General features: G+C 37.9%; 1 protein-coding gene across 9 annotated transcripts in view; it reads left to right on the top strand.

The window, feature by feature from the left end:
• The window catches only part of LOC136847301 (uncharacterized), a 41,501-nt gene that overhangs the window by 23,816 nt on the left and 2,400 nt on the right, over nt 1-15,285 (top strand). The window contains exons 1-6 of one of the 9 annotated variants that reach the window (XM_067118855.1): nt 206-380; nt 1,327-1,510; nt 3,828-4,013; nt 5,556-5,688; nt 7,950-8,094; nt 9,530-9,605. In XM_067118855.1, coding sequence (XP_066974956.1) covers nt 1,328-1,510; nt 3,828-4,013; nt 5,556-5,688; nt 7,950-8,094; nt 9,530-9,605 — 723 coding nt within the window. In that variant the 5' untranslated portion in view covers nt 206-380; nt 1,327. Of the gene's footprint in view, nt 1-205; nt 381-448; nt 468-1,264; nt 1,511-3,827; nt 4,014-5,555; nt 5,689-7,949; nt 8,095-9,529; nt 9,612-15,285 lie in introns of those variants that run through there. The other 8 variants (XM_067118856.1, XM_067118849.1, XM_067118853.1 and 5 more) reach the window with 8 other exon arrangements.

Below are 15,285 nucleotides of genomic sequence, written 5' to 3' on the forward strand. Positions count from 1 at the left end.
CGGTTATCTTGGTTTTGACTTTGGCTTTGTTTTTTTGATTGCAGGCAAAAAGAAACTTTACCCATTAAGAAGTTTTGTGTCATTTTAAGAATTTTTCTGAATTTAATTGTTTAGGAGAATCGATACATTTTCTTTCTTATTGTTTTTAAGTCTGAAATGCCGTTTTGGCAAATAGCCAAACTTACTTCAGCCGAACAATTGATTTCCAAAGTGGTCTGTCTGACAGAATGTAAACAAACTTGAGTCCCGAGTTGCTGTTGCATCATTTGAAGTGTTTAAAGGATGTAGACACGCCCTCCCTATCATGTGCCGTAAATTAATTAATTTATGAACATAGCAGTGCATTCTTCGTTAAGCAGAGAAGATAATTAATCTGAAAAGTAAGCAGGACACAGACTGTAATTCATGACGGGCTCTAGTCTCTCCTAGTGCATTAGCGTACTCTAGCCAAACGTAACCTGTTGAAGGTCTGTGTAGGCTGTGTAGGTTAGGTCAGCTTAATAGTTGGGAATAGGCCAATATTCGACTTAAAATTTTGGGAAAAGTGAAGAAATGGGCAAAAACCATCTTGTTCTAGTAGGAATCTTCAGGTTGCTGCATCTTAGGGGAGGTTGGGTTAGTTTGGTGTGAGTTGGATTAAGATGTATTAATTTCGTGCTAAAAAGACGTTTGACCTTTCATTTTAAAAGCTGGGTGTCTACCCGCAACATTTACCGCCTTTTGCTTATGTTTTTGTTTATGTTTATGTCTTGTTTATGCTTATGATATTTACATTCTTTTGTATGTGTTTTTACATTCATCCCAAGGGTTGGTACTAAACATGGCACCCGTTTTGCTTGTAAACTGATGGTTACTGAACCAGAGGTGCACAGTAGTTGCCTTCAGTTTCACCGAAAACTGGGGGGTTCGATGGAGATGTGTGTCACTAGGTACAAGCAGTTAGGACACTGCATTATGTGAAGTTAGGTCAGCATAGTATCCCTTTGCCTAATTTCAATTTTTTTTCTCTTATTACAAGGCATGAAGCATAGACTTGTATGATTCAGAATATTTCACATTATTTCTCTTGTGTTTTAAGTCTAGCCTAGCCCTGGGCCTAGTGTAGTTTGTTTTGCCAGTCCTTAGAGTAGGGCTTTGCCCTGCTGTTGACTCCACAATAAAATACCAAAATGTAAAGGTCAAGCACCATTTAAAATAAATAGATCCAAAGTTAGTCTATTACCACCTAGAATGAAGTGATTTATGTAACTGGGACATTTTGCAGTTGTTGGTGAAGAAAATTTGAAAGACTTGTAATAGATATGTTCAAACATCAATTCTTATCAGGATGTCTGCATTTGAGTGTTGGAAGGAAGCTGAGGCAGCTCACTGGGAACCTATCTCCAGCCTTGGTCCTCAGTGGTTGGTTAAATCAGAAGCCAGTGATAGAGGGTATATTTTGATGCTGACAGATGGATGTGGTATATGGGGAGAGAAAAGGTCTGCCAGATACATCCTGGATCAAGCAGATGTAAGTATTAAATTAAAGAGAACCAGTACAGTTTACTGCATTATTATTATTATTATTCTTCAGTTGGTGAAACCTATTTACAGTATTTGAAACAAGCCCACAGGGGCCATTGATTTGAAATTCAAGCTTCCAAAGAATATAGTGTTCATTAAGAAGTAGTGAGAGGAAGTAAAGGGAAATACAGAAAGAAGAGATCCCACTTATTAAAAAAGAAAATAATAAATTAATAAATAGGTAAATAAATAAAAATGTATTAAAATGCAAGAAGAATATCATTATCATTCAAACCCTAACTGAACATCCTCTGGGAGGCTGTTTTTAAAGGACCTCTTGAACTGAAAAGTTCGACACAGGCACATTTACTGCATATGGTGTTGCTGTTCAGTGAATCTACTTGCTCTCGGCGGATAAAGGGAATCGGGGATTAATTGTGAAAGTGGAAGATTTCTGTTTCATTAAAAGTGAGAGACTGTCTATCGATGGTCCAAGTTATAAATGCTACTATTGGGAAATAGAAACCTACCACCACAAACCACTCTATCTAAAAAGATAAAGCAGGCAGACATCCACTTAGTATTCCAGTAAAGGAAAAAAATGACCTAAAAAAATCAATATTAATGAATTTTAGTGGAATTTGCTGTAAATAGATAAAAATGTAGTCAAAAATGGGGAGGAGAAATCTGTGCGAGATCTTCATAATATAGTTTTGTTTTATTGGAGTTCAGCCTCATACCCCACCGACTACACCATTCCTAATCTTCCATGTCCTGATTGAGACTGAGGGCAGCTTCATTTCTAATAAGTGGATTTTACTACACCCACAAGTGTACCATTCCATACTGAACGATCTTGTTTTCCATGCCAACAACCAAATCACTTGTATACACTAAAAATAACATTGGACCAACAGTGTACTCCAGACACAGTAGGTCTTGGTTCACTGAAGATCCTGTCCACAGCAACTTGGACTGCTACCTGGAAATCTTGAAGTAATCCTAAAACAGTTCAAGATTCTGAAGTTTATAAATAAGTGCCTTGTGTTTTACTAAATCGAAAGTAGCACTAAAATCTATTTGAATTACTCTGCATCAAACCCTTATCAAGGCTCTCTTGCAAATGGTGTCAAGTCGAAAAGATTCATAGCCATCTGCTTCCTGTATACATATTGACTATCAGCTGACAATCCTTTAGATTCCAAATACTTATATACTGGGCTTAAAAATAATTTTTTCAGCAACTTTGGAGAATGGAGAACAGAATTATTTACTGCAGTCAGCAGATATGCCATTCTTTGGAAAGGCACTGTATTACTAAACTTGCACTTATCTGCAAAGACATTTCTGAAAAAATTTTTAAACATTTATGCAAAAGACCATCATAAGTCGATGAAATCATTAGGTTCATTACAAGTCGGTTATCGGCGATCCGGTTTTACGGCTACTGTTAGGAACTATAACCAGATTTTCGACACCCATTCCTGATTATCATCGCTGATAACCGGTTATCGGTGCTGATCGGTTATCGGCGCTGATCACGGTTATCGGCAGCGCTGATAAATCGATAACCTGAATCAGTGCTAGACTGATTTTCGGTTACAATTTTGGTTATCGCCAGAAACGATAACGGGACTGCCTGTATTTGTAAGGCTTGTCGGGGACTCTATTTGTAAGGCTTGTCACAAATATAGCACTTGATTTACCTAAATCTACCTCATAGATGACATAGCAGTTCTTGTAGTAATAAAGCAACTGAGGTTACTGATTACTGTATACATATTCCTCATTTGACAGATTTCCAGTTGTCAACTGGAATCTGAAAACACCACCTTGGAGACACTGATAACATCTAAAAGTATAAAAGATCCGTTAAAGTTGAAGGTATACATTTCAGTGCTATACAGATTTTCAGCTGGATCAAGGTTTTAATGTCTCTGCTGTATCATTTTGCCTGTGGACAGAATAAAGAAGTGAGCTCCAGCAGGGTAAGCAAGGAACTTTACTGTCAGGGAATCTTTCATGTTTTCTAACCAGAACTTTTGACTATTGCATGAAATAGCTATGAAAGTGTTAATAAGGTAACAGGCTTGTATGAATGAAACACAACTGGTAAAACTGCTTCTGCCTCAACTCTTTTATGAAATATAGGACATTCATTGGTATTATTGATCACTGCCAGAAATCTGATGAGAATCATAAGTGAGAATGCCCTTAGTGGTCTTGCTATTTGTAGTGTATATAAGTATTTGTATTTAAATAAAAAAGGTTTTAGCAGAATACTGTATAAGCAACAGATTGTTGATTGGGATTAACATTTGCAGGAATGGGCACCTTGTATTGAAGCTGGCATCACGGAACTGTCAAGATTAGTGTTATCAGAGATGAAGAAAACAGCTGTTGCATCTTGGGAAAACAATAGAGAGAAAGTTAAACTTTCCATCCATTCAAAACTCAATGACCTGTCTTATTCCTGGGAGTTTCATGTGACACGTCTTGATGATGAACTAGTAAGTTGCTATTCATATTCATGTTAGCAGTACCATACAGCAAATGTTTTAATTTTTGTTTGTCCTCACCCGATGCATCATAATGTTATTTCATAACTGTGTGGATATTGTTATCTTTGGCCTATTGCATTCATCTGTGTATACTACATTAGGTTAAGTTGCATTCATCTGTGTATACTACATTAGATTAAGTGAAGTCAGTATAGTTGGTTCAAAGTGTTACAGTACAGTTAATTACTATACTGTACTCTGATAGGTGGATAGTGACAGGAAGAACTTTTGTATTTGTTTTGGTGCTTGTGGGTACAGTCAGGTATACTGTAGTGCATTGTAGTATTGTGCCTAAACTAAATTTTTAAGGAAATTAGCTATCTTCAGTAATTGCATATTTTTTACTTTTGCACATGTAATTGTTTAGTTATTTGAAATTTGCAGTGTTGCACCATCTTATACTATTCAAGATCACGAGGTTCTTTGTGTCAAAGTTTTGCAACTTTATTTTGTGTGTCAGCCATATAGGAGAATAATTTAATTTCTTTGTAGTTTATTCACTTCATTCACTCTTTCTACACATGCTGTTTACCTCTTTCATAGTAAAAGTTATCTTGACTGTGGGAGTCATAATTATGAAATTGTGAGAGAGAGAGAGAGAGAGAATGGGTGGTAAAAGTACAACATTGTTTTGGCAGATGAAAACTAATTTTCTGGTACTTAAAAATTAGAATCTAGCCATAATTTTATGGTTGGTTTTTTGGCAAAATTTCATGGCTGTAAAGGAAGTTTGGCATTTAGTATCCTGGCTCAGATGCAAGGTTTCACCTTTGATGCAAGCATTTTCCCAACAAAGACAGGAGTTTCCTCTTCCTGTGTCATAAGTGTAAAAGAAGTTGATGGCTACCTGTAAAGAGACCGAAGGGAATGTAGGTTGGGATGAGAGGAATTCTGCAAAATCCCTTTAGTACCACCAATATTCTGTTAAGCAAGACACTCTAGGTGGTACCCCTGCATGTGGTGAGACAGGACACTAGGTGGTAACCATGCATGTGAAGATGAAAGAACAGTTCTCACTGATAGAAGAGTTCCACTTTGTAAATAAGAAACTGAACAGCCTTCAAAATACAGCTTATATATTTTTTTAAGGGTAAACATAAAATGTTATAAAATGTATCTGAATATTCAAAGTTTATTTTTTTCATTGATACAAACCATGTTTTTTTTATTGATACACCCCCATGTACTTTTTTGAGAGAGCTCTCATTTCATCCCTCTGATCTGTACATACCTATAGTCAGTAGGCAAAGCCAAGGGGTAACAGCATTTGACAAAAGACTGGATTCCATCTAGTGCCTGTACTTATCTGCCATTTTGACATTTACAATATCAGTTTGTATGTATGACATATAATAATTTTAATTTTCCTATTTCAACTAATTGTATGGTATTAACAATTGATTACTAATGATCAGTGCCACTGAGATAACACTTTGATATAAACTGTAAAATTATGGTTTAAAGTTATACCCAGAACTTATGTTATTTCAGTTTAAGCACCACTGGACAACTCCACTTTTGGTTCATTTTCATTATTTGGGGGCAAGAATAAAGCAGTTAACAAATGAGGTGGAGAATAAAAATCGTCAACTTGAAGAACTTCTGCCAGATAACAAAAAGTCAAGTAAGTACGCATATATAATATACAATATTCATCTTTTGAGATAAAGCCAGTCAGGCATATTAAGTGGCTTATTGTCTTTTGAAATTTTAGTATACTTTTAAAGGAAGCCATGTTTACATTGGAAGTTGAATAGGGATTTTATTACTGCAGTGATTACAGTACAGTATTAAGATATAATTGATTCTGGAAGAGCCTCTACTACACAAGTTGGATGTTAAAAACATAAATTTAGCACTTCTATCAGCCAGTTGGTGGTAGAAGAATAGTGCATTTAAACTGTGGCTTGAGTAGTTTGGTGGTCGTCCAGCTGTTTTTTGTTGAACTCCAAGCATCACTGGAGAGGCTGGTCCAAGAGGGAAAGTGCAGAATACTATACAGTTATGCATTCAGAAGTGATTGGTCATCTTTGGTGACAGTCCTTAAGGGCTGAAAATGAACAAAGGTAGCTAGATGGATCTGAACTATTGGTAAATGGACATAAATTTTTGCCTCCATTTCTAAGAACACCACAAGCAGATTGAAACTAAGACCCATAGCAATTAATGGTATTTATTACACTGTCATTTTGATGTATGACAGTAACATTTAGTAAGTTTTGACATGAAATTTTAAGGCATACCTTCTGTACAGATTGATCTTCCCATCTGTACTGACTGGTGCATCTTATGACATCACTACACGTTTGTGTGTTTTCAGTGTTGTAATCATGAGTACTGACTACTGTATTTCATTTACTGTGTAATATTGTTGAGTCTCTTGTTTCATCAGCCCTATTACAAACAAACTGATGTACTTATACCAGTTGGAGGTTGGGTTGTGCCACTTGTGGTTTGGGACACAGAAGGAACTTCCCTCAACTACTGTATATGATAGTACTCGTTATTTTAGTAACAATCTTCTTACAGGGAAGAAAAGTCTCTGTTGTTGCTCGTTGCTGTAAGGCAGTGTAAGCAGAAGGACTGAATCTCAAAGACACTCTTAGCTAGAAGGCATTGTTCAGGAACTTTTGTAGGATGCTTCGTCATCTTATAAGACCTCCTCACAAGCCCCTCCAGTTTGTAAACATCCACAAACCACAAACAAAATAAAATTGAGGGCTTTCAGCTAATAAGGCAGGGAAGCTCTTAGCCACATAACTGCTTTTCCACTTGATTCAACCAGCAGTTTGTTGCAGAGTTTGTCCACCCAAATTGAGCATGAGTTCTTAAGTTAAAATACTGGGTTTGTTTCTATGAAACATTCATTGCTCAGAACAATTATATTAGCAGGACTGTTGCAAGGTGAGAAAATGACAGATATGATTTAGCATATTTACTTGGTAATATGAGGGATTCTGTATTATACAGTAAAGTTTCATTATTGTGGCACATGTAGGGATGAGCACTTACCCTGTTACCCTAAAGGGAGAATTACTCCTGAAAAATGTTATAAAAAGCTAGTCACCCATATATATTCATAAATATCTGTGACACAGAACATTTTTGCTTACTACAGTGCTAAAGACAGTTTGCAAGTATTATCTTTATTATAGCTTAAATCAAACCAACAAGAGGGAAAGAATGAGAGATTTTCACACAATTAATGCCTGAAATGTTTGTGTATTGTATTTTGAGAGATTTCAAGTGCGTGACTTTCATACGTCATTTTTTTTTTTTTTCTCTGATAACACTTGTTCTAACGAAACTAGGTTGGCTGGAAATTTCTTTATTTCTGAAAAAGTTACATGAAGATTTATCTTTTATGAAAATGTTGCAATGTAAGTGCAGCAGAAACCAGTACAAATACACAGAAGATGGGAATTTAAAATTTACATTGCTAGGGCTGTAGGTGCCATTTTTTTTAGTGTTGTAGTAAGAATAGTTTACAGTACTCAGTTTATAGTTGTCTTTTGTACTTTGGTTACGTTTTATACAAGTCATTAAAAAGGCAGAAATAATTTACAATGGTAATTTACTGTTTAATTCACAGAATATGACCTCTTAAAAATACAGGCTTATTGTTTTGCTTTTTACTGTAAAAAAAGTGATCTTGTGACATCTAGAAAGAATAGGAATCTTGTGACACTTCTGGGTATCTATTGGGGGTAACATTGCAGAGGGTTACACAAATTATTGTTCATGAGTTCATTATTAAAATGAAATCATTTCTATAAGATGTTATTGTTATTTGAGTGCCAATTTTTGCTTTGTGTGCATGCCATCACATTTGCATGCAATCTTTACATGCCAGGCACAAAACTTATTTATATTTTTCTTTGCCAGAAACCTCAAATAAATCTCAGAACAAGAATAAAGCTGCTCCCATTGAAGTTTCTGCAGAGGCTGTGCTGACATCAGGAATGTCATCTGTTTTAGAAGAGCAGTCAATTCAGTATCCACAAATCATGGCCAGCCTGCATAAGATAAGGTAAAATGATGCCTTTTTATATATTCCAGAAACATTATTGTATATCACAAACATCACATACAACATAACTGTTAAAAAGAAATTTGGCTAAACTTTAGACAGATTGATGGATCAAACATGAGAATACTGGGGTATACCCTAATGTATAGTGGGTGAAGCTCATTACCCACATACAATATCAGGTATTTATACTTGGAAAACATTTAGAGTATATTAGCAGTGAATAAAACCTTGATGAAAACTTCTGTAACTTGAAAAGTACTAGATTATAAACTTTGAAAGTGACAAAGATCTTTACTGGGATATCTCCAGGTCAAGACGTGTATTTTGATTTAATCCAAGGTCTTTTGAGATGAAGAATGCATGCACAGTTATTTGTTAGTTATAAATGATTTGTTTAACCAGACCTCTGAACTCTTTTAGGGTTCTTCTCGGGCTGGGAAAAGAATGGGGGAAAGAGTACATAAAAAATCAAGTAGTTAACTAAATAAATAAATAATAAAAAAAGGGGGGGAATTAGAAAAGAAAATCGAGAAAAAAATCGAGAAAAAAAAAGGAAAAAAGGGGGAAGATTATATTTTACTTATCAATTTAATTTTGTTTAAGAAGAGAATGATATTATTAATTGAAAAGTTATTACCTTCTGCTAGAATATCCTTTATTGATTTATTTTGTAAATAAGTCTTTCTTTCATGATGCCATCTGGGACAGTCAATCAAGATGTGTTTGATTGTTATTGGGATGTTATTGGGATGTTACATCTTTCACAAGTTATTGGGTTTGTGTGCGGAGTTGACATCAGATGACCATGTGTGAGTCTGGAGTGTCCTATTCTGAGTCTTGTTAAAATAACCTCATTAATTCTTTGCTTTTGGGTAGAAGAATGCCACTTTTTAACTTCGTTCTTAATTTGTTTTAGTTTGTTTTGTGGGGGTATATTTGTCCAATCGTATGCACAGTGTAGGTTATGTAGAGTAAGGGGGGTATACAGTTAATGGGGTAACAAGGTCAGGTTAGTTGTTTAGATGAATTACTGTTCTTGGGATGGTTTAATGATGTATAGAGAATAGGGGAGGATAGATACTGTATAGAGAATAGGAGAGGATAGGCCACAAGAATAGGAGAGAAGTATGAGTGTCTATCCAAAATGTGTCGAGTTGATAGGGTGGCAGTGTTGCTAGAATAAAAGGGCTTTAATATCCAGTAAGTACAGGAGTGAATACTACACAGCTATTATTGTCTTTGTATATATGAGGCCACTTACTTCCAAGGAATTGAATAATAATAATGATATGGTAATAATAATAATACTTTTATTATGTCCTACAATTGTCATGTTTCTTTATGATCATGGAGATTTTGAGCACAAGAACTTTTTATTTCAGAGTCTAATGTTTGACAATCTTGCTGAAATTGTTTTGTGGTTCATTTACAGAAATCCTGAAAATAAGCATGCTGGCATACAAAAAGGACTAAAGGTTGCTGCAAATAGTACCAACAATAAGAATCAGGTAGTGGTAAGATGCTCTAGTTTTTCTTGTACTGAAGGACAGATTATATAACACATTTTCAGAGATGGTATATACATCGCAGATTTTAGATCATCCTAAATTCAGTTGTTCTCTGGTCAGTTTCATAAGATAATTATGATTATCTTATGTTTTAGGTGAAACCCTTAGATGCTATGACTTTCAAGCTTTATCTCCTAACTGTGTTTGAGATTTCTGGGGATAAAATATTTGTTTGTGGTGAAAAACACTCAGTTTGGGCTTACTGCTTCAGAGATCCATTTATTGCTTGCTTTAAATTACTTTGCTTGATAAAATTCATATTCTGGAGGTTTTTTAAAACTTAATTTTTTTGCTGCATGTCTACTTTTTTGTTCGTCAGCAACTGGCCGATATTCATGTTGGAAAAGGATAGTGTGCGGAATATGGGAAGTCTTTTGTTAAAATATCCAATCAGAAATTGTTCGTCTGGATTTTTGTTAATACTCAACAATAATGATGTTAAGTAGTCAAAATTTATTTCTCTTGGATGAAAGAGTCTCCATTATTATTGTATAACAATCTCATTGTTGAATGTAACTAAAAGGTCTCAGATTTATTTTTGAGGGTAGGTAACCATCTAATCTCAGAAAACAAGGACCAGTTTTGATTTTTTATGGGAGAGTTGCTGTGTTGAATTTTAATATGCCTGCAGTGGAATTTTACTGTATTTTCTATTTTTACCCATACATTCAAGTTTTCATTATTTCTCTCTCTCACATTGGAAGTATTATTAATAAATACTGTAAGGTGTTTCTTACTCTTGATTGAGATAAGAAAATTAGCCTTTGTAGCATTGCAGTTCTGATTAACATGGCATCTGTAGCTTTCCAGTTTTAAATGCAAATGAAATTTATTCTAGGTTTTCCACACTAGAGCATAATGCACCATACAAATAGAATTTATGGCATACAGTATATGGAGACTACCTCTGAGGGAGGGGCCCTTGGCACTGTAAATGGCAAATGCATTCTTTATCCTAACAAATTATGTACACATGCCTAAGGTAGTGTGGTTAGTGTACTTACATGATTTGGATCTACAACTGTTATTGTTAGACATTGCTTTTGAAAGGCTACTTTGCCATAACGTTTTGTTCAGTGAGTAGAGTTTAGATAAGTCATAAATGGTAGGTTTTCGTACCCTCCTTTGGTTCGTACCCTCCTTTGGTTTTATATGTTATTTGTTTAGTTTTCTGTACGTAGTCTATGTGAACTCGGCTTGAGTTGCTCTGTTGCCAGTTAGAATTAAACATGTTTACGTACTTTGTTACGATAGAGTTCATGTTGATAATAAAATGCAGAATTTTTTGTAGTTTGTGTTTTGGAAATGAAATACAATTTTTGGGAGATTCATTACTACATTTTTTATTTCATTACTACATTTTTTATAACTGATGTTCCTAACATGCAGCTCTTGTAATGCATGCTGACTTGCTGTTTCTATCGTGCCTTGCATTTTTCTATTTTTCATTGTAATCAGGCAGCTGCTGCTGCTAAAGTTGTTCCTGCACATGCAGCTCCTGAACTGCCTTCTCTTCCTGCTGTTCCTGCAGCTGCTCCTTCAAATGGTTTTGCTGTTCTGGCAAATGCTGCTTCACACATGCAGCTCTGCACTGCACATTATTCCAGCCTCTTCAGTTTCATATGTTCTATGTACATTTGTTCCAGTACCTGCCATGTAAATTTGTTCCTGCCTGCCTTCTACGCTTGCTGGTTCTGAAAGGTGCTGCTTCATAAATTGATGCATGTGTAGCTCCTGTTGTGTACCAGCTTGTTTATACCATTTCTATGCTTCCTGCTATGTTGGCTGTTCACCTCCTGTTGCTTCATTTGTTCATGTGTATGGACCTCATGTAATGCTTTCTGTTCCAACCATTGTTGCTTTATTGTTTCTGTATGTGCTGCTCCTGGTGCTGCACCTTCGCTTGAACCTATTTATCCACCTCCTGTACTGCCTCTGTTCCTGCTGTTCTGGCAAGTGCTGCTTCACCGGCCCCTGCACATGTAACTCCTGTACTGCTTGCTGATTATGCTGTTTTTGCAGCTGTTTTCTTGCATGGTTCTGCTGCCCTGATAGCTGCTACTTTAAACATTCCTGCACATACAGCTCATACTCCACCTGCTATGCTCACTGTTACAGTTACTGCTGCTTCACCTGTCCTGCACATGCAATCTGGCTACTGTCTTTTCTTCTTTTTTTCACTGGTTCTGCTGCCACCACCTTCACATAAGCAGCTCTTGTATTGCCTGTTGTTCCAGCCTCTTCTATTTCGCTTGTTCCAGTATATGCAGCTTCTGGCTGTTTTCTCTTCTTGTTACATCCAATAGGTGCTACTTCACCTGTTCCTGCACATGCAATGCCATTACTGCCTGCTGGCCCCACTGCTGCTATTTTAATTTTTCCTGAATATGTATGCAGTTGCTGTACTGGCAGCTGTTTCTGCAAATGCATGCAGCTCCTGCAACTTCACTTGTTCCTGCATATCCAGCTCCTGTCCTGCCTGATATGCCAACTGTTCTGGCAGCTACTACTTCACTTGTTCTTAGATTTGTAATTCCTGTTCTGTCTGCTGAGCAAGCCACTGCGGCTTTATTCATTCTAGCACATGCAGCTCTTACACTGCCTACTGTACCACCTACTGCTGATTCACTTGTTCCAGCAGCTTTACATGTCACCCCTGTACTGCCTTTTCTTCTTCTTGTTATAGCACCTGTTGCTACGAAGGTCTGCTTTCCTGATGGCTACTACTGTTCCAGCTAGTGCTGCTTCACCTGCTGTCCACCTCCAAGTCATACTGGTATATCTTCTCTTCCTGTTTTAGCAGTTCCTCCTTCTTATGATTTTGTTGTTCAGGCACCTGGTTCCTCCTCCTTATGATTCTGTTGTTCAGGCACCTGGTGCTTCACTGATACAGATCTTTATGGCTTCAGTTCTTGCTGGTTCTGGCAGCACATCCAACTCTGGTACTATCTTCTCTTTCTGTTTTGGCAGTTCCTCCTGTTATTCAGGGACCTGCTGATTCAGGCAGATGCTGCTTCACCTGTTCTGCACAAGCAGCTTCTTACTGCTTCATGTGCTGACTTTCCAGCCTCTGCTGTTTTATTTTTTATTTGCATGTGCAATCTACACTGCCTCTCTTCCTGCTGTTTGGGCAGTTGTTGCTTCACTTCTTCCTGTGTATGCTGCTTCCTGTTTTGCCTTATGTCCTGACAGCTGCTGCTTTATATGTTCCCTTGCATGCAGCTCCTTTATTGCCTCCTATGCTTGATGTTCCAGTCACTTCAGTTATTCCTGCAAATACATGCAGCTCCTGTGCCAGCTGCTGCTGTTTTGGTTGTTCCCGGATACGTATTTCCTGCTGTGTTGGCTGTTAAGCTGCTGCTGCTTCTCTTGGCCTCCAGTATGCAGCCAGTGCTACTGCTGCTGCTTCATTTGTTCCTGAATATGCAGCTGTTCTGTTGGCTGAGCAAGCTACTGCACTTGTTCCTGTTCCTCCTGCCTTCTGTTCCTATAGCAGCATCTGCTTTATTGTTCTATTCCTGCCGGCTCTGCCTATTGCTCCTGCTACTAGTGCTTCATATTTTCTGCACATGTTATCCTGGTACTGTCTTCTCTTCCTCCTGTTCTGGCAGTTGCTTCTTCACATGGTTCCTCTGGAGCTTCACTTGTTCCAGTACATGCAACTCCTGATGGTCTTTTGTTCTTGCCAATTCTGGAAGGTTTTGCTTCACTGGTCCTACACACGAGCTTCTTACCGCTTAATGTGCATACTTCACGTCTTCTGCTGCTTTATTCTGTATTGCATGTGCAACCTGTACTGGCCTAATATGCTTGATGTTCCAGTCACATCAGTTATTCTTGCAAATGGTTGCAGCACCTGTACCTGTTGTGCCAGCTACTGCTGTTTTGTTTGTACTTCTGAAATGATGGCTGTTAAGCTGCTGCAACTCAAACTGCTTATTTGTTCCTACATATGCAGGTCCTATTCTGTCTGCTGAGCAAGCCACTGCTTCACTTGTTCCTGTATATGATGTGCCTTGACTGCCCCTGCACATGCAGCTGCTGCTGTTCTAGTAGCTACTGCTTCACGTGGTGCTGTTGTCCTGATAGCTGGTGCTTTACACATTTTTGTACATGTAGATCTTAGTCTACCTGCTTTGCTTCCGTTTCACTTACTGCTGCTTCACATTTTCTGCAAATGCAGTTTTGGTACTGTTTTCACTTTCTACTGTTCTGGCAGTTGCTGGTTCACTTGTTCCTGCATATGCAATTGGTACTGTTTTCTCTTCCTGCTGTTGACAGCTGCTGCTTCACTTGTTCCTTCATATGCAATTGGTACTGTTTTCTCTTCCTGCTGTTCTGGCAGCTGCTGCTTCACTTGTTGCTGCATATGCAACACTTTTTACTACTGGCTGTGCCTACCGTGCTTGTTCTGGTAGCTGCTGCTTTCACTATTCATGTACATTAAGCTACAGCAATACCTGCTGTTCTGACAGCCACTCTTCCAGCAGTTCTTTCATCTGTTTTGAGCATACACAACTCTTGTACTGCCTGCTTTTCTTACCTGCTCCTGTACTGACAGTTGTTCATACTGTTTTAGCAACTGTCCCTTTGCTTGTTCCCACATGTAGCTCCTGTACTGTCTGTAGATAACTACTGTTCTGACAGCTTCTTTACATGTTCATGCTGTTTTGGCAGCAGCTGGCTCACTTGCTCCTCTAACAGATGCAGTTCCTGGATTCTGTTGTTTTTGCATTTCCGACACCTGCAGCTTCACCTTTTCCTGCACAACCAGTTCCAGTACTGCTTGCTGTTCTGACAACTGCTGCTGCTGTACATGTTCCTGCGCATGCACTTCATGGTGATGCTGTTTCTGCTGTTTTAGCAGTTACTGCTTTGTCTTGTACTATCTGTATGTGCGTGTTGTTTAGGCAGCTGATGCTGCACCAGTTTCTGCACAGGAAGCTCCTGGATCACCTACAGTTCTGGTGCTGCTTTTTTTTACTTTTTCCTATTCTGGTTGCTGCTTTGCATGTTGCTTCACTTGAGCTCATGTAGCGATTGTTGTTTCTGCTGTGCTGTTTTGGCTTTTGCTGCTGCTGCCCCTGTTCCTGTTTTTTTTGTTACCCTGTATTTGCTGCTTCGCTAGTTCTTTCACTTACAGATCTTGTACTTCTTGCTGTTTTAGCAGCTGCTGCCTCATCTGTTCCTTCACATGCAACTCTTGTACTACATGCTGTTCCTGTTGTGTCATCTGTTCTGGCAGCTGTTGCTTTATTTGTTTCTGAAAAAGTAGCTTGCATTACCAGCTGTTCTAGTAGGTGCTGCTTTACCTGTTCTGAACATAGTCTCTAGACTGCAGTTCAGGTAGTTGCTGTGTCATTTCACCTGTTCCTGCACATGCAGCTCCTTTACTGAATGCTGTTCCTGCTTTTCTGGTAGCTGCTGCTTCACCTGTTCCTGCACATGTAGTTCCTGGACTGCCTGCTGTTACTGCTTATCTAGAATCTGGGACTGCTTCAGGAATTCATGCAAGTGAAGATCAATACTCTGTTGACAGCTATTGCCCCACAATGTTCCTGCACATACAGCTCTGTAATAATCAAAGAATTTAGTTGCAAAATACCACTTACTGAAAAAA

This window comes from Macrobrachium rosenbergii, chromosome 16 (genome assembly GCF_040412425.1).
Source record: "Macrobrachium rosenbergii isolate ZJJX-2024 chromosome 16, ASM4041242v1, whole genome shotgun sequence".
Lineage (NCBI taxonomy): Eukaryota > Metazoa > Arthropoda > Malacostraca > Decapoda > Palaemonidae > Macrobrachium > Macrobrachium rosenbergii.